We start from the raw sequence: 22,160 nt of genomic DNA, 5'->3' as shown, positions 1-22,160 counted from the left end.
GGTCTAGCGAACCATGTAGCGTTTGCAATGGAAACTGGTGACGTGAACGTTAAAGCAGCGCCCGGTCTAGCGAACCACGACGCTACAACAAACGGCGGTACAGGGTTGGAGTAAACAAGGAACGAACACCCGGTCTAGCGAGCCTCGGTGTTTAAATAACAGGTACACAGTGCACTAGGAGGGCTAGCCACTAAACAGGTATACTTACTGTGATGCGGCGGTGCTGCTGGGATGTTGAGATGTTGCTCGGGGAGAGCTAATGATCTCAACACACCACGAACTGGCGGCGCACGCCAGTTTTATAGACAGTCCGATTCCCCACTTTCGGGTAGTGGAAAACACGGCCCTACTCGAGTGACGCGTACAGAACCGCAGTACTGCAGGAAAACGGTACGCTTCGGCCAACCTAGCCGGCTACGTCAACTCGCGAATTATAATTACAAGCAAAGTCGTAAAGCACTAATTTCCTATTACGCGCTATCATACTGCAGCGTTGTTGTAAACTCTGTAATTTTACCAATTGTTTCCAACAAGAACGGTAAAAATCGGACTGGCCAATCCTGAGAAAATATAATAACTTAAAAATACGGCTTATCGTATTTTGGCAAAGTACTAGCACTGGTTACTTTACTAAACGGCTTCTATTAATAGTTCCCTTATCTGCATATCGCCGCAAAACCAACGGCACTAACGGACGGCTTAGTAAACAATACAAAAAAAATATACTTCGTTACACACCCCTTCTCTCTGATTGAACTCCTCGGGACACAAACTGGCGTGTAGTTGGAGTCACTTTTGGAGGTGGCAATACGGTCGTCTCCTCTTCCGGAAACCAAGGTCTGCAGGGACAATGTCTAGACAGGCGATCCCGGTGCCCACACCTGGAGTAAAACCGAATAGGTGGTCGGTCACAGATGGCCCGGTGATGGCCTTCTCGGCCACATCTCCAGCATAGCCCCCTTCTTACGGGCAAAAACAAAGGCAAATCCGTCGGATCCTCCGGCGGTGTAAAGGGTATTGGATCCGGCGAGGTTCGGCCGCCGTCCTCCAGACCCGACCATGTCCGCAACCCCGTGACCAATTCGAACACGAGAGAAGTCCGTGTTTGTGCCGAAGCACACGTTTCTGGCGGATGTGATGGTTCGGTGGGAACAACCGTGGTGACCTGCATCATGGAAGATGATTCGGTCGGTGCGGGCGGTGGCAACTCTTCCAAAGCTTCCGTAGCCCGTGACGAGCATAGCTCGGCGGTAGATGCCCCTGGTTCCTCTTCCACTGCACACATCATCTCGAGGCACAAGTCCTCCGAGGTTAATTCCAGTAAAGGTGTATCCGACATCTTTAACCACAAAAAAAAACTGTTAACTGGAGATTTGGGGAGGTAGCGGGCGGAGCAACCAAAATAAAATTAGAATGTTTCCCACGGTTGACGGCACTACTTATACAAAAAAAAATCAAAACAAATTCACGGACGGAGGGTCAGGAAAGGACCACCGGCACTGACGGGTTTAGGGCACGTTGACGTGTACCCGGCGACCATCGCTGGTCCGAAGATGTCTCCGTAACCGGCGGTGTTTCCGGTAGTCAGGCGGACGCAGAGTCCGAAGCTGACTCACCAAAGCGGGGGACCAACGCTTGAGGAGTGGCCATGATGGTATCGGCCACTGCTTCCCAATCCACTGGGGTCGGTTCGGCGGACGGTTCTGCTGTCACCCGGGCTGGTTTGCAGTCAGGTGCAATTTCGACGGTGACAGGACGGGCAGGGTCAGGAAATAATTCCTCAGTATGTTGCACAGCCCATTCCAGCCGCTCCAGATTGGCGTCATAAGCCGTCGTCCGTAAAGAACTCGGGTCTACCAGACGCACTCGGATGTCCGACAGTACCCGAATGCGACCGGCCATCCGGGGCCGACCGGAAGCAGAGTCAGGTTTGGTGAGCGCTGGCCGACTCCTGAACGGGGGGGCTCTTAATGCCTGGGCCTCCCTTTTGAGTTGCGCCACCCGGGTCTTCATGGCGGTGACAGCCAAGGTGTTGGCTACTCTCATGGAGGTACTACTCTCCGGAGGAGCGCCGTGGGGAGGTTCACCGGGCAAGCGCCGGCGAGACTTCGGAACGGTACGGTTAACGGACATCTAAAGAAAAGCGGGTTCCGTCGGACAGGCAAAAAAAAACGCTGAGAAAACGTTCGGGGAGGAGAAAAAGAAACTCCAGGCGGTTACGATTGACCTGTCCTACCATCGACTTCCGCACTAGCCTCGACATACGCCGACTTAAGGTCCTTTATGTGGATATGTCGAAAAGTTTTGCCGGTACGATCTTTAAGATCATAGACCACGGGAGAAACAACTTTGACAACGGTATACGGCCCTGAATATTTGTGCGCAAGTTTCGAGGCAAAACCTCGGACAGCGGAAGACAGAGGATTTTCCCGGCGGAAAACTTGATCTCCCAAGTGACATCTCCATTCGCGTCTCCGGAGATTGTAATTTCGGCTTTGAGTGGTGAACGCCCGACTCAGATTCAGACGGACCAGCTCATAAATATCACAAAGCTGTTTGAGGCGGTTACTATGCTCCTCAATATCGGAGAGCTGGCCCAACTAACATTTCTTGTGTTTTAATAGGCAGTGTTACGTTCTAGTTTCTACTTTATAAAACTTAGGTTTTATTAATTTGCCTCAAAAACGAAATCCTTACCCAAATATATCACTAATAGCACTTAAATGGAGAATCTTATAACGGTAACGATGACCAGTTTTCGGTTATATTATAAAACATATACCCTTAAGCTATCCTGAGCATCTAGTAACAATAATGTTTTCGTTACCAATTGAAAACCTCTATTAAGAAACAACCAGATTTGTAAAGGTAACGGTATTATTTCTCTTACTACTATAATTCTAAAAACAGTGTTTATAAACGCTTTTATAAAACTAAAAATATATGTACACCTACATGCCTTTCACGTGTTTACTGTGTCTTTCCTCTTCGTTTAATAAATGCAATTTGCATTTTCTCTTTCGCTTCAAAAATAATCGTCAAGCCGAATTTGACTGCACGATGGTTGTTGTTCTCGAGGTGATCTGATGTGTGTTTTATAAGGTTACTAAATAATTTAATAATGGCGCTCTTCATTTTATTTTTATCAGCAATTGGAGTTCGGTCTTGGATGTACATTTACTTGCCAATCAAAATTTGCTGTGAAAAATTAAATGATACCTATCCTAAAACTCACGGGCCCATGAAATATTCCCGTTTGAATGTTTGTAAATAAAATTGTGAGACTTTAATGCTCTGTTATATTTTGGGAAATTGAAGGAAAAACATATTTGCAATTACTTGCATACTTTGTACATCACATTTGAAAGTATTCGTGTCTACAAGATGCCGAAACACAAAAAAAATTATCCGAAAGTTTCGAGTCAAGTTAAGTAAAAAAAAAAACAAATATGGCCGACGTTTATTTTCACATATAACAGCCATGTTTTATGTCTATAAATATTAAAGTAATTTTATTGCCGCGAAGTTCCTTATAAATGTTTGTAAACTTTTATAAATATTGGTTGGTCGAGTACAAAACTGAGCATCTGCTAATAAATCCACAACGCTCAATTAAGTAAATTTCGTTACAAAAAGCCAATTAATAGTTTCAATAATTACTCTTAGTTTTATATTGGCCCAATAACCATCCCTAGTTTTATACGAGTCTGGGCAGTGACAAATGGCATATGTCATGAATCATCAATTATAGTTTTGAGGTTAGATTAATTTGTAACCGTGCGTATTTTTTACAGTAATTTAAAGTCAGTGCTAGGTGGATTTTTAGAACTATATACAAAAAAAATGTCGTTTAAAATCGTCCAAACCACGGAACCAAACAGATGAAAATGCCTTACGGTTGTTCCCGGTGGATGGGAGAAAAATGGAACTTTGTTTTGGCCTTCAAAAAAGTTAAGGAGTTCATTGGGATTGAAACTAATTAAAAATCCAAACTCTCTACCCGGTGAAGGATGGGAGAAATTGTTCTGCATTAAAAAAAGAGACAACTTTTTGTTGTACCAATCAGAAGAAGCTGAAATGAAGGCTATGACGGAAGTTAGTGATAGTGAAACCAATGAATGCAGTGGCAGCGAGTTGAAATTATCTGCTAAAATAAAAAATCCCAGGAGAGAAATTGCTCGATCGCCTCAACGTTCTTTTAACTCAGTGGCTGATGAGGCATGTGTTAATTCGGTATGTAATAAAATACTTATCATGTGTATATGTGGTTTATAATGTTTATTTTTTTTTATTTTAGGCGGAGTATTATGAATGTCATACCTTATCATCAACCATGAACAAAGGTGAACCATATCCAATAATAAAAGAGATCATTACTGAATCAAACAATGATTTAACAGTAAGATCAGTTTTTTTTAAACTGCCCTGCAAGGCTTTCAGTAATAACCTTGATTAATTTTTAGGATTTAAATACCCTCAACAACATAATGAAGACAAATGTGTTTCCATCTGTAAGCACCAATAACGAACCTAGTAGCGAGTGCATAAAAAATGTCAAGCCTACAATTAAGATTCTCCAATCTATTCCATTAACACAAAATGGAAAGCTGTCAGAAAAATATAAAGTAACAGAACTAGAACCTTTTGATGTGCAGGAACTAGATGTTGATGTGCTGGTATAAAAATCTACATCTTACATATTTGCACTTAAGTTTTAATGCATTAATGTTTGTTTAGGTTTCTTCAGATGAAGATGTAGAGAACATAGTATATGAAGTTCAAGATGTGGGTGGTGATATTCAGCAACAATACCTACATAATAAAATTTATAATGAGTCTCACACCTGTGATTAATTAATGCAGCACCTAGCCCATGATCCGACGCATCTGTTTGTAGCACAACAGCAATCTGGACATGCCAAAATAGGGGCTTCGGTTAAGCATTTCTTCAGCTGTTCAAATGCTTGCTGTTGGTCTTCTGACCAGGACCACTTGACTCCCTTCTTTAATAGTCGGTTTAGGGGAGAGGCAATCTGGGAAAAGCCTTTTACAAAACGACGGTACCAGGAGGCAATGCCTAAGAAACGGCGGACACCTCTGACGGTAGTTGGTGCCGGCAAGTTTTGAATAGCTGACACTTTTTCTGGGTCGGTACAGATACCATTGGATGTAACCAGGTGACCCAAGTAACGTAGGGATTTTCGGCAAAACTGGCACTTTTCTGGATTAAGTCTAAGATTTGCAGCTCTGAGACGACGGAATACCTCGGACAGGTTGTCGAGATGTTCAAAAGTTTCACCAAGAACAATAATGTCGATACGCAACAGTACGGATCCAGATCGGGGCCGATGACCCTATCCATTAATCGTTGAAACGTAGCGGGAGCTGAGTGTAAACCAAATGGCATGACTTTGAATTGAAACAAGCCCATGCTCGGCACCGTGAATGCGGTAATTGGTTTGCTAGCTTCATCGAGAGCTACTTGCCAGTAACCCTGTTTCAAGTCAATACTGGACATATAACGGGCACGGCGGAGTTTGTCCAAGATTGCATTAATAATTTTTGCTCAAAAGTCAATTTGACCCTGAAAGCCTCGGTAATATCTACCTTATTGCCGTTTGAAACTTTAGCGTTTTCAACGGCTGGACGGAGAGGTGTGCAATCGTGCTTAAGACACAACTGTCGTACCACGGCCCCTACGTATGAACGGGCATCACCAGTGTCTACTAATGCCATAAAGTCTGTGTCAAATATTCTGACAGAGATGTGGGGTCGGTTGTCAGTCGTCAAGAAAGCATTAAGGGCGGTGCCTGCTGGTATATCAGCAACAGACGGTACTGGGACGGTCGGTACGGTAAGGTTTGGTGTTGCGGTCGGTTGAACGTAGTCTTTTATGCCAGAATCGTTATCCAACGTCTCGGTCGGTACAGGGTAACTGGTAATAACGTTAGGTACTTTCGTAACTGGAGTAACGTCACGTTTATGTCTACTAACGGTCGGTACGGTACAACAGGTTGCAGACACGGTCGGTACGGTAATGTCAACTTTGTCGGCGGTATACTTGGGTACGGTATAACAGGACACAGGAACAGGCGGTACGGTACAACAGGTGACAGGAACAGGCGGTACGGTACAACAGGTGACAGGAACAGGCGGTACGATACAACAGGTGACAGTTACGGTAAAGTTAACTGGAGTAACGGTCGGTGAAACGGGGTTTAACGGCTGAACGGTATTTACAAGGGACGGCTGACAGGCGGTAACGGTCGAAACAAGGTGGGTCGAGGCTGTTACGTCGGGCGGTTGTGCTTTCCTCGCATTATCACAACGCCCTTCTAGTTTTCTTCTCTTCTTCTTTACGTGCCGTCTCCTTTAAGAAGGTTGGCTATCATCATGGCGATTTTTATCTTTGAAGCTGCGGATCTGAACAAATCTAGTCAATCAATCTCTAGTTTTCTGGCCGTGCACAATTACAATGCCGAGACTGTACGCCTTGTTTCCCACATCTGGAACAGAACAGACGGGGCGGACGAGTACATTCTGTACGGAAATGTCCAGTCTCTCCACATCGCCAACATATTCCTCCAGGATTGCCCACGGGAGCATCCTGACGGTTTTCGGTACGGGTTGGGTGTTGAGGTGGCCCGTTGTGCGTTGTATTGGTAAACTGGTTGTTGCGAGTCTGTCGACTCACTTCATTTGATCGTGGGAGGCCTGGCATAGTAACCCGTGTCTCGGGTACTTGTTGTGGTTTTACGGTCGGTTCCTGATTACTATTCACTCTAGTAAACTCAGGTTGAGTGCGATGACCACATGCCTCTGCCTGCCTTACCTCCTCTAAGAGGCGTTCGGCCTCACGGGCTTTCTGTGACAGAGTTAACACATCGTAAAAGTCGGTCGGCCGGACCATCTGTCTTAATTGAGGTGTCATATTGCGGTACAACCAACGTAACTCCTGTTCAGGTGTTATACTCTCATGTCGGCGGATCATAGTTTGTAAGTCAGTGAAGTACAGACTGACAGATTCCCCTTGTTTTTGCAATCTGCGGCTTATCTGCGCCTCAAGATCATCATAGTAATCCAGAGAGTAATAAAAAATGCGGAAATCAGCCTCAAATTGTTGCCACGTCGCCCAACGGTGCCGGTTGTTTCGGAACCACAATAGCGCATTACCACGCAACACCATAGGTAATTGCGGAACCAGTAAGTCTGGATGGATTTGATTGGCGGCGCAAATCTCCATTAATTGCTCCAGGAAAGCGACAGGATCATCCTGTTCATTAAAATAGACTTTCCAGTCTTGAGCGCGAAAACACATGGATGTTTGCCGGTTCAGGGTCGGCGTGGGTTCCGGCAGACAGGAAAGTGGCTTTGTTAACGCCTCATTGGCCGTGGTCATGAGCTGTATCCAGGGATAAGTCACCGGTAAAGTCAAAGATAGAGGGGGGGCTCGGACCCCGGGGATCGGTAGCGTGGGGTGAACCGTGAACGTTAACGTTACGGCGGTGTTGCAACTGGGGATGGGGCGTGTAGTACCCCACGTCGATGGTGTTGTAAAAATGGGGGCGGTCGTCGTAAGAGACTCGGTAACTTTACCTACTACGGTAGTCGGGGGTAAAGTTACTGTTGTAGCGGTCGGTTCGGTATAAACTGTCGGGAAAGTAAATGGGGCAGTTTTGACTATCGGGGTTGATTCTCCACCCATTAAATAAGCAATTAGGCGTTTTCTTAACACCTCTGTGGTGCCACTGGTGTCTAATCCAATCTTGGATAATTCAACTATCAAAGCGTCTTTCTTTAGTTGGCATATTATCGCGATTTTGGAGTCAAGGGGTTCGTTTGCACCGGCGGTAGTTTCGAACAGTAAATCCTCTCTCTGTTCGGTATTCATGATAGGATATTACAGGAACAGGGGGATACTCTATTAGTGGATCTAAGTATCAACTAACAAGCTAACTAGCAACCAAACCAAAGCAAACGTGCGTAAAAGGCCGGCGGTGTAAAATGTTACAAGCAATGATGTTTTATAATACAGGCGGTCGAGTTATGTTGGGTTTCCCCAACCAAGTTGCACACTCAAAAAAAAGAAAGTCATTGTACTGCTCTTGAAAGAAAAGTACTGTCCCACTGTCACAATCAGAAAACAGAAATACGGTCCCTGCTCGGGCGCCAATTTTGTGACGCTATTAATTCGGGAGTTCGAATTAAAGTGTGTTCTAGAACAAAAGTGAATGAGAATTGCCTCGGACGCCACCTGGTTTTAAGAAAGTATTTAGAGTTTGAGAAATGTGAACCAGGAAACACAATTCGTATGCCTTGGTAGCTTTTAAACAGCTGGAGACAAGGTTCCCGATCTTGTGTAACAGTGGTTCAGTTGGTGATAACGCTAATAAAAGCCAAAAGTACCAATCAACTAACGTATATTCTCTTTGCTTAACTTAAAATGCCAGCAAACTTAACTAAACCAATTAATTATGCAAATAAGCGTATCTTAAATCCCCCCTCCCCTTAATTAAACAAGAACGGAGTGTGCAACTTAGTTACGGTACGGGTCGGATGCGATGCAAGACAGGTCAACGGTATAATGCAGAAAGTTAAAAGGCCACGCAATGCAATGAATGTTACAGGTACAAGCTGATTCAAAGTTAATTACGGGGACAAAGCAGGTCTATGTTTACAACTAAGCAATTAACCGTCCTAGTGCAAATAAAGTTACGGTGTCACGGGTCGGTAAAAGAGTCGGAAGAGGGTATTACTGAAACCACCCGGTCTATACGAGCCTTGTAGTGGTCCTGTTGGCAACAGGATTTAGAAACTTGCCTCCTACGCCCGGTCTAGCGAACCATGTAGCGTAGTCAACAAAAGACAGGGCCAGGACGTGCGGCCGGACTACTAAATGACACAAACGCCCAGTCTAGCGAACCATGTAGCGTTTGTGTTGAATACGGAACTATCGTGTAACGCCCGGTCTAGCGAACCTCGACGCTACAGAGTGAACTAGGGCCGGAAATTGGCCTATCGGGGAAAGTATACAAACACCCGGTCTAGCGAACCATGTAGTGTTTGTATAGAAACCTACAATGCCGGATCTATGGCGTAGCACCCGGTCTAGCGAGCCACGATGCTACTGAAGAAAAAGGGCCGGAAAAATGGCCGGGCTGGGACTAACGGTGCAAACGCCCGGTCTAGCGAACCATGTAGCGTTTGCAATGGAAACTGGTGACGTGAACGTTAAAGCAGCGCCCGGTCTAGCGAACCACGACGCTACAACAAACGGCGGTTCAGGGTTGGAGTAAACAAGGAACGAACACCCGGTCTAGCGAGCCTCGGTGTTTAAATAACAGGTACACAGTGCACTAGGAGGGCTAGCCACTAAACAGGTATACCTACTGTGATGCGGCGGTGCTGCTGGGAGGTTGAGATGTTGCTCGGGGAGAGCTAGTGATCTTAACAGACCACGAACTGGCGGCGCACGCCAGTTTTATAGGCAGTCCGATTCCCCGCTTTCGGGTAGTGGGAAACACGGCCCTACTCGAGTGACGCGTACAGAACCGCAGTACTGCAGGAAAACGGTACGCTTCGGCCAACCTAGCCGGCTACGTCAACTCGCGAATTATAATTACAAGGAAAGTCGTAAACCACTAATTTTCTATTACGCGCTATAATACTGCAACGTTGTTGTAAATCCTGTAATTCTACCAATTGTTATCAACAAGAACGGTAAAAATCGGACTGGCCAATCCTGAGAAAATATAATAACTTAAAAATACGGCTTATCGTATTTTGGCAAAGTACTAGCACTGGTTACTTTACTAAACGGCTTCTATTAATAGTTCCCTTATCTGCATACCGCCGCAAAACTAACGGCACTAACGGACGGTTTAGTAAACAAAACAAAAAAAATATTCGTAACTTCGTTACGGAGAAAACTACTCGAAGCTTGGTAGTGAGACTGCTATGAGACACGAATGCAAGTATCTTGGAAATGCCGCTCACATAGTTTCTCCTCTTGAGAGAGTGGTTTCAGACACGAAAATTCTTCGATCTCGCAAAATCGAGTTAGTTGTCTGTCAATATCAGTTTCCTTCGAGAGATGACAACGAATTTCGGAAACGGATTTTGATTGGATTGGTCCGGTGACTATCCAACCAAACCTGGATTTGTGAATATAAGGACCTCGATTACTTAATTTGATTTGTCCCACACAAAGTATATCCCAGAACTATTCGCCGCCAATGAGAAGGTCAATTTCACCAGGAACATCAAAATTGGGGTCTGCTAGTATAAGATTGTCAGGAATTTCAAAATGGCTCTTGTCATTCGGAATATTGGGAATACTATCGGTTCAATCATCAAAGCATTCTGAATGAGTGTCATTTATTCCACTTATTTTGACATTGGTAGGCGCCATCTTTAGTTTTAATATCGAACAGAACTTGTTTGTAATAAAATTGCTTTGTGAGCCCATATATAGTAATGCTCGAGCTTTGTAGCGCTTATTTTGAAAATCAAAAATGTCGACTACGACTGTTGACAAAAGAACATGATTATCGCTTACTATGTTTTGAGCTGACAAAGAAATTTTGTTCCGATTTTAACTAATGTCTGAGTTTTCCAAATTTTCAGACTGATTATTTATCCTTTCGACATTTTCCCGATTGCGCGACCTACTTCTGTGTCACAAAGAATGATGCTTGTATTTGCAAATACGACACAGACTCAAAGTGGATTTTTGAAGCATGTGACCAGGTCTTAAACATTTAGACATAATCGGTTCTTTTTAGCTGCTTCAAAACGCCCATTTACATCAAGGTTCAAGAATTGAGCACAATCTGTAATGTAATGATCCTTGAAACAAATTACGCATTTTATGGAATCATTGCTTCCAGCGAAAACCGATTTTGAACCCTTATTACGATTAAAGTTGGTAAAGTCGAATAAAGATAGTTGCTTACTATTGCCGGCGCACTGCTCTAAAGACTCTAAAAGGTCTGCTCTTTCTTTTAAAAACTGAAACATTTGTCCTAAAGTTGGCAAGCTATGAGAAGCCGTAACTTGTTCCCATTTTCTTAGTGAAACGTCATCTAGCTTTGTAGTGATCAAGTAAATAATCAAAGTCTCCCATGAATCAGTAGGTTCATTTAAAGTTTTAAGTGCTCTAAGGTGCTTAGAAACGCCGTCATTAAGACCTCTCAAGGATGCTGAGGACTCGACACGAATTTTATCAAAGTTGAAAAGGGTTTTATCATGGTTTTGAATCAACATGCGATTATTATTGAATCTATCACAAATTAGTGCCCACGCGGTTTGGTAATTAGCACCAGAAAACTCTAAACTTGCTGTAAGAAGAACAGCAGCGCCTAAATACGCACGCAAATAATGAAATTTTTGAACGTTCGAAAGCGAGGAATTTGTGTGTATTAAAGATTCATAAGTATCTCTAAATTGAAGCCAGGTATCAAATTCACCATTGAAAACTGCGATCTCAATAACCGGAAGTTTGACCCCGAATGGGTCTTTCGATAAATTGTTTCTTTGACTAAGAATAATAAGAATGCTTTACGTCAATTTCACCAGCACCAACTGCCTGCTCTGGTGAAGTTATTGAAAGAAACATTTTAGCTTTTGCAAACGCACCGAAAAAAGCCGACTCGAAACTATCACGTTGTTTATATTGTTCATCAAGCACTTTGAAGTTGAAGGTCATCAAATTCTTCTATGCATTTTTCAAAACGCTCTGTGCGTTGTTTTAATTGAAACGTGTACCTTCATCATCAATTTTGTAGCTAGGGAAGCTCTTTTCAAGCTTTGCAATAAATTTCTCAAACAAAGTAAGTTTAGCCTTGACAGAACCTCGCCTTTTGATAAGTTGATCCATCGTTAGAAAGTTACCGAAAACTACTAAGCGTAACCCAACTGGTAAACACACTATTAAAATTCGGTTACGACTCAAACGAATGATATCAAATTAAGAAACAAATCACAAATGTATTTAAAATCAAATTTATCAAGTAGAAGCAAATTTTATTCATGCATTAGGATGCGCAAAAACGGGATAAGTCCTTTCCTGAATTGCTGTTGCAATATGGCTTGAAAAACTTATGAAGGGCAGCAAAAATAACTTACGCAAATAACTTCAAGTTTTGATTTTAAACCGTAAAAATTCATCTAATCCTCAAAAAACTAAATTTCCACAATACAAACTGTCACCACTATTCCCGCCATATTGGAATTTTTCACAAGCACCTTCTAGGCTTTCTAGTATAGTAGGCGGTGGACAACCTAATTTATCTGTCTCTGTCAAGTCAAGTATATTTCATATGTCAGATGTCTTGGTGGACATTGACATTATTATTTACCTAGGTCAATAATATTCTTCTTCTATCTTTCTTTTTTTGTCGTGTTTGTGCCAGACTAGAACTAGAGATTAGACTCTAATTTTGACCTAGGTCAACATTGACCATTAAGGTAGAGAAAACTAATTTCTCAAGTTACTAATCGGTCAATAATGGTATGTTTATTATGTTAGTAGTGGAAAAAACATTTTTTATTCACGAAAAGAACAACTAGGTCCACTAGCGTAGCGAGTGGCCTAAGCTTTTCGAGTGAATAAACCGGTTTAAGTCACGTGTACACCTTTGTGACTAAGTATGTTCAGCCCAATTGCGTGTGACAAGTGTCACCAAGTAATCTTCATAAAGCGTCTCATTAACTCAAAGCTAACTAAAGTAAAATTTGTTTTTATAGAATTATTTTGTTATTTATGAAGCAAATCATAAGTTATTATACATCACTAAAATCAGAATAAAACGAACTATCTCGTATCTCCTATAGTTTCCCAATGGTGAGGGTCGAATTTGAATTACCCTGTATACAGGGTGTCCCATATAAACATTTTTCCTAAAGTCACTCTTAAGGGAGATATCGAGCCCCAAGAACCAAAAAAAAACAAATCAAAAATCAAAAAAAAAAATATACAAATTACCCACCAAGAAGTAATACATACAAAAGAGCAATTTTTAATGTTAGTTAACTATTTTTACTGAAATTTACATTAAAATGAAAGGCATTGTAGTTTTCATTATTGTTTTATATTAACACAATAATCATCATTATTCACTTTAGTAATATGCATTACTGAACGTCAAATCAATATGTATTATTTAGTGTTATCTAAAATCATGTTTAAAGTAATAGTGTCGCAGATTCCAACATTTACATTCACCATACCTATCGTACTATACACTGAATAATCGTTTATGTCAGCAAGTCTGGTAGGAATCTGGGTCAATCGACGAGTATTTATTCAGCAAGACTGGCCATCTAAAATCTGGTCTCCGGGTTGGTCGGCGAGCAACATTCCCTAACTTGAAGTGGTGGGTCGGCTCGCTACCTTCTTAGGATCCCAGGCTGAAAAGAGTGTTTTCTCGCAACTTGAAGTGACCGTTAGAACCCTTAACCCTGTCAGTTGTCTACTTGGTCCTTTGGTCACATTGTACAAGAACACCTTGCGTGCCCCTTTACGGTGTAGCTGAAGGGCTAAAACCAAACTCACCCTCCCCGAACTTCCATGCACTCGACGGCGATTACGGCCATGTTGGCCCTTCTATTCTGGGGGTAAGAATAACCCCTTTTAAGTGTTTGGTTTACATTATTTTTATAATAAACAAGGCATACCTGTGACCTGAGTTGTTTCTCTACCATCCCTCACTACGCACCCCTAAACGTGACATAATGAAGTAAGTAATAATGAAGTAGTTTGCAGTAAGATCAAATGATGAAACAACTCGAGAAACCACTTGTATGAGACATGAGATGTGTCTCTGACCCTGACAGTGGTGACACCAAACTCGCTGAACGAGTACTTTCACTAAATATGGTAAATTACAAGGAAATATCGTTAATAATGGTAATTTAAAAAAATTTTTCATTACTAGAGTCGTTACTTATTTTGTAAATTCCGAATAAATTTCGGTAATTTATTTTAGGTTATTTACGGTAAATTACCACGGTAATATATAAGTAATTTACCAGTTCACATCACTGATTGGGCGTCATTTTTGATCCACCCTGTATAAAAGATGTCCCATTTAAAAAAATACACTTTTATAACACGACCATTTTTTGCAACACACCCCAGGACGCTATATAATTAGTGTTTTGTGATGGGGGGAAGGCAGAAAAGATGTTGGTATACAAAATATTTTTTTTTGTTTCAGAAATTTTTGCGGTGAAGCGAGAAGAAAAGATATCGTCCAGGTGGATGGAATTCTTATTAATTTTATTAATAAACTAAAGATAGAGTCGCGGGTTGTGTGTAGTTTGATTTGCTATTTTGCTTTATTGTTCTGTCATAATCAGCGTTTATTATATGCGTATTTTATTGCGTTGTAAGCTACCCATTATTTGGCGGAAGAATTTTCATTTAATGTCTGTGTAATGTGTCATCAGGAAAAGTGTCATTTCTTTTAATGTCAATCTACTCATGGCAAACTGAGTAACTGTGCAAAAGCTGACATTGGGAGTGAACAAAAAGCAGCAATCAGCCAATCACATCTATCAAACTTACTATTTATTTTCCAACTGATTGACATCATAGAGCAAAATCAACTTTTGTGTCTGCTCAGCTTTGATTTAACATAAATTGAGCAATAAATGCTTATGACTCACTTTACCCCACCTATCCTTTCATTGACCACCAAACCATCTGGAGAACCAGCTAAATATGAGTATTTATTGTGGATTATTAAACCAGTTTTTAACACTACATTGCCAGACCGCATCATACTCTCGAATAGCATTTTCTCCTTCTTTGATGAATTGAATGCCTAACTGAGTCGACATTATCAGTTAACTTAACGCATCGGGACTCGACGTCGTAAATCTCGTGCTGGGGCTGGGGTGACACCTTTAACTAGGCGCTCATCTCCATTCACCTCATCGGGAGTGTCGCTGTCGGATCCTTGCTTCTGAGGAACCACGGGCTCAGGCTCAACTGCCTCTATTTGAGGCTCATTGCTTGTCTGTTGTTGTTGATGTCCTAGCTGGACTGGGGGCACGAAACACCACGGGGTCAGCAGGGGCAAACGAATGTGCACTTATACCTGATGGTCCGGGTTCCGGTAACTGTCTTTTTTCATTTACAACTTTCTTGATTATTTAACTTGTTGATTAAAGTTAGGTAAGCCGAGCGAGGTTCGATTTAGATATTCCGCATAACATTTCTTTATAAGCGGCCTACTTAGTTCTCTAGACTTTCTCACAAACCTACTACATTTTAGATTACGGTTACCTGCGAGAACATTCGTTTTTTTAAATTACCAAAATGACTTTCAACATAGCAATTACTCAATCTATTTAATGAGTATTTTTTCGAAATCATAATTTCTGACCACAAAGGAAGAAAAGGCATATATGTATTTTAAAGTAATTACTTTTGCCCACTCTCTCATTTTTATTAGTTTCACTATCTGACAGTATGACAGATTATTCTAATTTAGGAGTACATAACTGAGCATTACCTTTGTGTAATGCATTACCAGAAGACGACAATTCTTCTTCTACTTGAATTACATTACTTGCCGATTCGTCATTATTATCCGTGTCACAACTTTCGAGTTTGCATAATGACACGTTGATTTTCGTGTTGGATAAAACCAGAATGCAAATACATTCAAACCATACAGTAACATCATTAAGTGTTGTTAACATAATACATTTTGCAAATAAAATTTTCCAAATGTTTTCTATATATCATTATTTAAAAATGTGTTCAATTCCTTAGAAACCATTTTTATAACATGAGCACAACATAAATGTAACAAAACGAAAGATGAACTCGCACCCTTCTCGTCATCGTGGTGAGTCAATTGATTGTAACATTCGCTCAGATGATGTTGCAAACTGATATTACTCAAATGCTCGGGCCACAGCATGCATACTAACGAAACTAAAATCTTTGACTATGGCACCAAATAACGGCCATTTCCGCCAAGTTAAGCAACAACATTTAAAATCATACAAAAATTTTAAAATTGCACTTTTGAAATGCCTTGAAGAAATCATATCCAAGACTTGTTCTGCTATGTGCACAACCCCAGAGTATAAATACAATACTCAAGGGTGCCTCATTACTTGTTGTAAATTGACTAAGGGTTTCAGTTCCTCAACCTTCTTAAAAATCACCAACCACATTGTTGCGAGCATTTGTTTGCCATTTAGAACTGTTTGTTTGAGCTTGAGCTTACTTGCTATCTTACTAATAGCAGGTTAGATGGGTAGGTTAGAGGGTGCCTCTTTAAGCCTCTAATTTGTTTTTGATATTTGTCATTGATTATTTGTGTTTGACACTGTAGACAGCTGTCACTCGGGACACCTACCCAGTACTACCACCGCAAAGGCGTTTATTTACGTTGATGAAGGATAAACTAGAATATCGAATTTCACTTAGATACGGCTGTTATTTGTTTGAATTCTCCAACTTTTACCCTCGACCACTTCCGGCGCTAAGCTAGCTGGTTATTTTTTGAATATCAAGCATGACCGGTTAACCGATTTCGGCCATTGGGCGTTTCCCACCGAAATTGTCTTAACAATGTTTCATGTGACACACAGAGAGTTGCTGCTTACCTTACTTTGCAGGTTTACCATCAAGAAAATAACACACACAGACCAGAATCACTACCAATACCAGCCTGCACAATTCAAATAACGTAATTTTACGAGTAACTAACGATGTAGTACAAACGGTATAACGCGGCGTTGTTCATCCATCGGCTCACGAGAGGGCGCGGAATGCAATCCCGCTCCCAAACGAAACGTTCTGCGCAACGGATCCGAGCGTCTAATTCATCGCGGCGGGGACGTGAACGATCTCCGCGCCTCCTCTAGAACGTGGACTATAGAACGACTCGAACGAGGGGGAGTTCGGTTTTCAACGTTTTTCGTGCCTTTAATCGATTTTTTTGACTTTTTTGTGTGTGTAAAGTATTTTTTGTGAAAAGCACTGAGAGGCCTGCCTGGGGATGACTTAGAGTCAGACAAATCCTGGGCAGAAAGAAAAGTCTAGTCGTCTCTCTCGTCTAGTGACTATCTGTGTGTGAAATTATTGATTTTTGTTAATACAGCGCAATTCCGCCATCTACATCGAAGCTCAAAATCCACGCATCGGAAAACTGGGTTTTCACGACAATATGGCCATCTTGGATCTGTTGTGATGTCAAATGCAAACTTGTAACTTGTCACTTTGCTTTTGTTTTTGTTTTATTGTGTCAAATAAATTAACATGCAGCTAAAATAATTATTGAATTTTTATTACAATAATAATCCAATAATTGGTGAAGATTATACTCTAAAATCAAGTAAATGTATATTTTTTCAATGGTCATAATGGATACAATGCCTGCCGGCCCAGGTAAGATTGCAATAGCAATTCCATACTTAACCTTCATAAACTATGTTGATGCATCATTACTACAAATTTTTTATAGCCTGACATTTTTTAAGGGTGGTTTAAGTAACAAATTGGGCCTATTTCACAGATCTGTATCCTGTATATGCTGAATACTTTACTACTTTTCCATGTGGATGAGAAAGCACAACTTTTATGAAGAAATTGACCTAAGCGAGGAACAAATTACCCACTAAGAAGATTGCAACATAGTTGAAGAGTGAAATTGTGTGCAGTGGGTTTAACTACTTACATTAGATTAGAACAGGATAAAAAAGTTTTTAGGTCAGTATGCTGATTTTACTTAAATTAACATCCAAAATTAAAAGCTTTGCAGTTTTCGTTATTGTTATGTTTAACACAATAATTATCGTTATACACTTTAGTAAATTGCATTTTCAACCTTGAGTTAATATGTATGATAGAGTGTCTTTGTAAAGTACTGCATCAACTTGATAAAATTGAAGGGACTTACTTTTCACAAAAACATTTAGTATCTTTTGTTTTGGATTCTACAAAAAATTCTTAACATATTTCATGCAACATACTCTATAATGCTATTCAATTATTTTCAAATAAATGTTAAAAACACCTTTTTCAAAACTATAATTCTCCCAACTTTTATTTAAAAAATAATAAAAAATTAAAATCAGTTGTTCAAAATGTCACTGTTTGACAGTAACCAAGACGGTTTATTAACTTCTTTTAAATGTTACGCTGTCCGCAGCGCCATTTTAAATTTATAAATTTAGTTGTTTGGCGTTTGTTGACAGTTTCATCAAACTTTTCCCGTTGCAACTTAAATTTATGGATTAAGTTATTATTTTGTGTGAATTGTATAAACAGTACAGTGAGGGCAAACAGCTGGTGATTTTGCAGCTGAATGATGTTTCATGTGACATACAGAGAGTTGCTGCTTACCTTACTTTGCACGTTTACCCTAAAAAAATTAAGTCACCCAGTTTAGAATCACTACCAACAACAGCCTGCACAATTCACGTAAAGTAATAACGACACTGATTTAATTTATCCGCTCTTGTTTATATTTTGCTTTTTACCAGCTTAACCTCACTCTTGTGATTCTTGTCAAATCGAAACAACTGAAGCACAGTCAATGTCAATTGTCAATGAATGTTTCTGTGCTTTGCTAACCTTAAAAATACACTGATGCCATGTTGCCGAATGCTCTCGTAAAAAAGGTATTTGACACGGATCAATACTGGGGGAGATTGCTCATATACCGGCAGCAAAAAACAAAAATAGTTTTTTAAAAATGCTCTATATCCGAACGTTACAATATGTCTGGCTTAACGAAAACAAAACTTTTTTAATCACCGGCAATCTGGAACGCTTAAGCTGGCAACCGCGAAATATCAATGAAAACCTTTAGAACTAATCTAAGACATGAGTGAATTTCAATCTGATGTTCCAAGTTTGATCAAAATTGGTCCAACGGTCAAACTGAAATTTGGAGGTCTGTGTCTTCCCTAGGATGCGTTCTTCAGGAAAATGACATAATGCATGTCAACTTATTTTTTGATAGCCTATCGAACTGTGAATTATTGACATTTAAATCTGGACCACTCTGTTGTGCATGTTTGCAGTAACAGTAATAAAGAATTAGTTTGTAGTGATATCAAATAATGTAAAATTTTATTTGTATTTTCAAATTCGTATAAGTGGCAATTTTTCAGATCAAATGATAGCCCTGAAAGCAGTTATAAAATACAACATTTGCCTATCTAGAACTTTGATTGTTAAGCATGGAAAGTAGTGAATCCATTGTGTGAAAGTAGATTTCTAGTTTCTACTGTTCAATGTAAAAAATGCATCATTACTACACATTTTTCTATTTTAGCATTTTTAAGTATGGTTCAAGTAACAAATTAGGCGTATCTTACAGATCTGTATCTGGTATACACTACTTTTTTATGTCGATGAGAAAGCATAACGTTTATGAAGAAACTACTTGTATGAGACTTAATCTGTTTCGTGAGTTGAGGATTGATTTAATTCGAAGGACCACCACATAATAAAAAATAAACTTTGAAATTGGAACATTAAAGCCGTGTAAACGAGAGTACGAGAGAGAAATCGTTCTTTTTCGTTTGAGAATCGAGCACGAGTGATGCCAACCCTCCTCCTCGGCCGTCTTGTCCGAACTCTAGCGCTGTTGCCAAATATCGCAACATAATCATCATTTCATCTTTTGTCTTATGAGTACTATGATTATAAAGCAAACATCTTTGTGCAGTTGCAGTGTTTTTAAAACCAAGTAAATTCTTCAGAATTTTTTGATTATTCAAGCTTTTGCCTTAAATAATATTTCAGATAGACAGGAGTTAACATTAAGGTTGATTTGATTATTTTAATCTTTATTTGCACCATTGTACTTGACTGTTATTGTTTTCACTTGATTTATCACAGCCTAACCACATTTAGCTTAAGCTTGGATTAAATTACAACTGTTGTGCTTGCAAAACAAATATCAGCAATACTCAAACCTCAATTTAAAAACTAAGTTTTGTGTGAGGTTTGTTCAAATTATAATTTTTTGTGTATTTTTTTTTGGTAAGTTTCTTTACTGCCGTACTTTTGTCGCTCCATAGAGATATTACTGCCAGTGCACGCAAATATCATAATGTGATTGGCTATACTTGCCTTAATGATAGAAAATAACTATTTTTCTGTACAACGTGATTGGTTTTATTTCCACCCGCTCTTAATCTGTTCTACTTGATTTTACAAAAAAAAATGTAAATACAAAAGTTTTAGGGATTTATCTAAAGCAGGGATTTTCAACAATATTTTTTCAAGGACCCCCTCATCCATTTGCTATAATGGCAAGGACCCCCAGTAATTCCTAACTACAACACATTACTTCTTAACACACAACTTCAATCAGCTAAGCCGTAGTTTAGCTAATGTTGGTACCTTGCCACATCACAGTACCAAGTAGCTGAAAAGAGCAAAATTTGTAGTTTTTTTTATTTCATTGTTTGAGAAATTAAGGTTGACATTTTGAGAAAAAAAAATTGAGCTTTTTTTTCAACTTTATCTTTGTTGTTTTTTGATTCTCAAATACTGCTAAAACAAAAGTTTCTTTTACAAATAATTTTTACATCAATTAGTACACGGTTTTAGTTCTAAGTTCTTAATAGGCATTTATTTACGAAAATTATACCGGCTAATTCCACCGTTTACCACAATCGGTGTAACCTTTAAGGATCTGGTTCATTACGGTAGTTATGTGTGTGTCTTCACCTGACTATGCAGACTATGCATATTTGACCACTCTTGCATATTGCCAGCTCAGGAGTTTTGCGGCGACCATCCATCGGGCCCCGGAATCACTATTCAGAATGGACATAGACTTTATTGTATTAACATCTATTTTGTTTTATGAGTATTTTTAATTTTGTAACTATTTTAATAAAATAATCTTTTTTAAAAAGGTTTTACAAATAACCAGTAACATAAAGTGGCGCAGTCAGTAGGATTTCGAAAGGGATTTCATCGCGAAAATCTCGTCGGTTTCAACCGTTTATTCGAAAATCGAACTTGTATTATTAAGAAAGTGGACCGGAAACATTGTTCAACGTGTTCGTCGGGACAAGTAGTGCGTAAGGTAGATAGAAGAAACCGGTACGACCAGCAGAAAGAAGAATGAAGGCTTCCTTCCTGTAAGTTATCCTTGATTATATCTATTTTTCCTGTCTATGTCATTCTCCTCGAATTCTTCTGATTCCACTTTGGAAAACAGTGAAAACGAGTTAGGTTTAGAGCAACCGATTTCTATTGCAGAAAACGATCATTTAGTTTTAGAAAATTTATTTAGTAACCTTACTATTACTAAAAGTTTACCAATAATGGCTCCACCAGTTTTTGATACTAAACTCTTAGATATCGTCCCAAAATTTGATGGCAATCCTCTAGAACTATCTAGTTATTTAGAAACCAGTAATAAGCTGATTATTACTTACTGGAACAGCGAGATAGTTGATTGTGTTCAAAATCTTACATTAATATACGGTATTTATGCAAAATTAATCGGAAAAGCCCGAGAAGTATACAGTATTTGTGTTTCTAAAGATTGGAAAACTGTTAAAAGTGCATTAATTGCTCATTTTGGAGATCAACGTGACGAAAATGGTTTACTATTTGATTTAGATCAATTGAGACAACATGCCAATGAATCTTCTTTACAATTTTATACCCGTTTAATGTCTAATTTAAGTGCTTTACATAACTATGTCGATACCCATACTGATACAACTGATATTAATACATTCAGAGTGAAAAAGGATTTTTATAATCTGCATGCTTTAAAAATATTTTTAGCAGGATTAAAGGAACCATTAGGGTCAACAGTTCGAGCAATGAAACCAAAAGATTTAGCTGAAGCTAGACAATATATAATTTCTGAAAGTAATATCAGGCATATTCAAAATCCAAATCGTTTTGAAGGAAATCAAAATCAGTTCAAACCTAAACATCGATTAGGACCAGTAATAATCCTCATCAAAACTTATTTTTACCAAATTACCAATATTTGCCTAATTACAATAATACACAACCTCAGCAATTTATGCCTCAAAATCAAGCATCGTTCCCTCGTGGACCAATTAATATTCAACCGAGACCAGTACCCCCTCAACATTTTCCAACAAATCGTTTTTGGCCCTCCAAGAAACCCAACTAATGTGTGGAA

At 39.7% G+C, this 22,160-nt stretch overlaps 1 protein-coding gene and 1 long non-coding RNA gene across 3 annotated transcripts in view; both read left to right on the top strand.

The window, feature by feature from the left end:
- Positions 1–22,160, top strand: part of LOC145737210 (uncharacterized) — a 299,466-nt gene that overhangs the window by 98,406 nt on the left and 178,900 nt on the right. The window lies entirely within an intron of this gene.
- On the top strand, positions 3,353–4,854 carry LOC145737285 (uncharacterized). The gene is made up of 4 exons (XM_081991918.1): positions 3,353–4,233; positions 4,298–4,399; positions 4,464–4,676; positions 4,738–4,854. Exons 1-4 carry the CDS (start codon positions 4,078–4,080, stop codon positions 4,852–4,854), a joined length of 588 nt encoding a protein of 195 aa, XP_081848044.1. The 5' UTR covers positions 3,353–4,077.

This window comes from Ips typographus, linkage group LG13, assembly GCF_016097725.1.
Source record: "Ips typographus isolate SLU linkage group LG13, UJ_Ityp_2.0, whole genome shotgun sequence".
NCBI classification, from domain to species: domain Eukaryota; kingdom Metazoa; phylum Arthropoda; class Insecta; order Coleoptera; family Curculionidae; genus Ips; species Ips typographus.
This window is presented reverse-complemented; position numbering and strand designations above follow the sequence as displayed.

What these genes read in the sequence shown, in the direction of transcription:
- LOC145737285 (XM_081991918.1), top strand. Translation starts at nt 4,078, where the DNA reads ATGAAGGCTATGACGGAAGTTAGTGATAGTGAAACCAATGAATGCAGT. An exon ending in ATGAGGCATGTGTTAATTCG is followed by an intron (nt 4,234 to 4,297) that starts GTATGTAATAAA and finishes TTTTTATTTTAG; the next exon opens with GCGGAGTATTATGAATGTCA. An exon ending in AACTAGATGTTGATGTGCTG is followed by an intron (nt 4,677 to 4,737) that starts GTATAAAAATCT and finishes ATGTTTGTTTAG; the next exon opens with GTTTCTTCAGATGAAGATGT.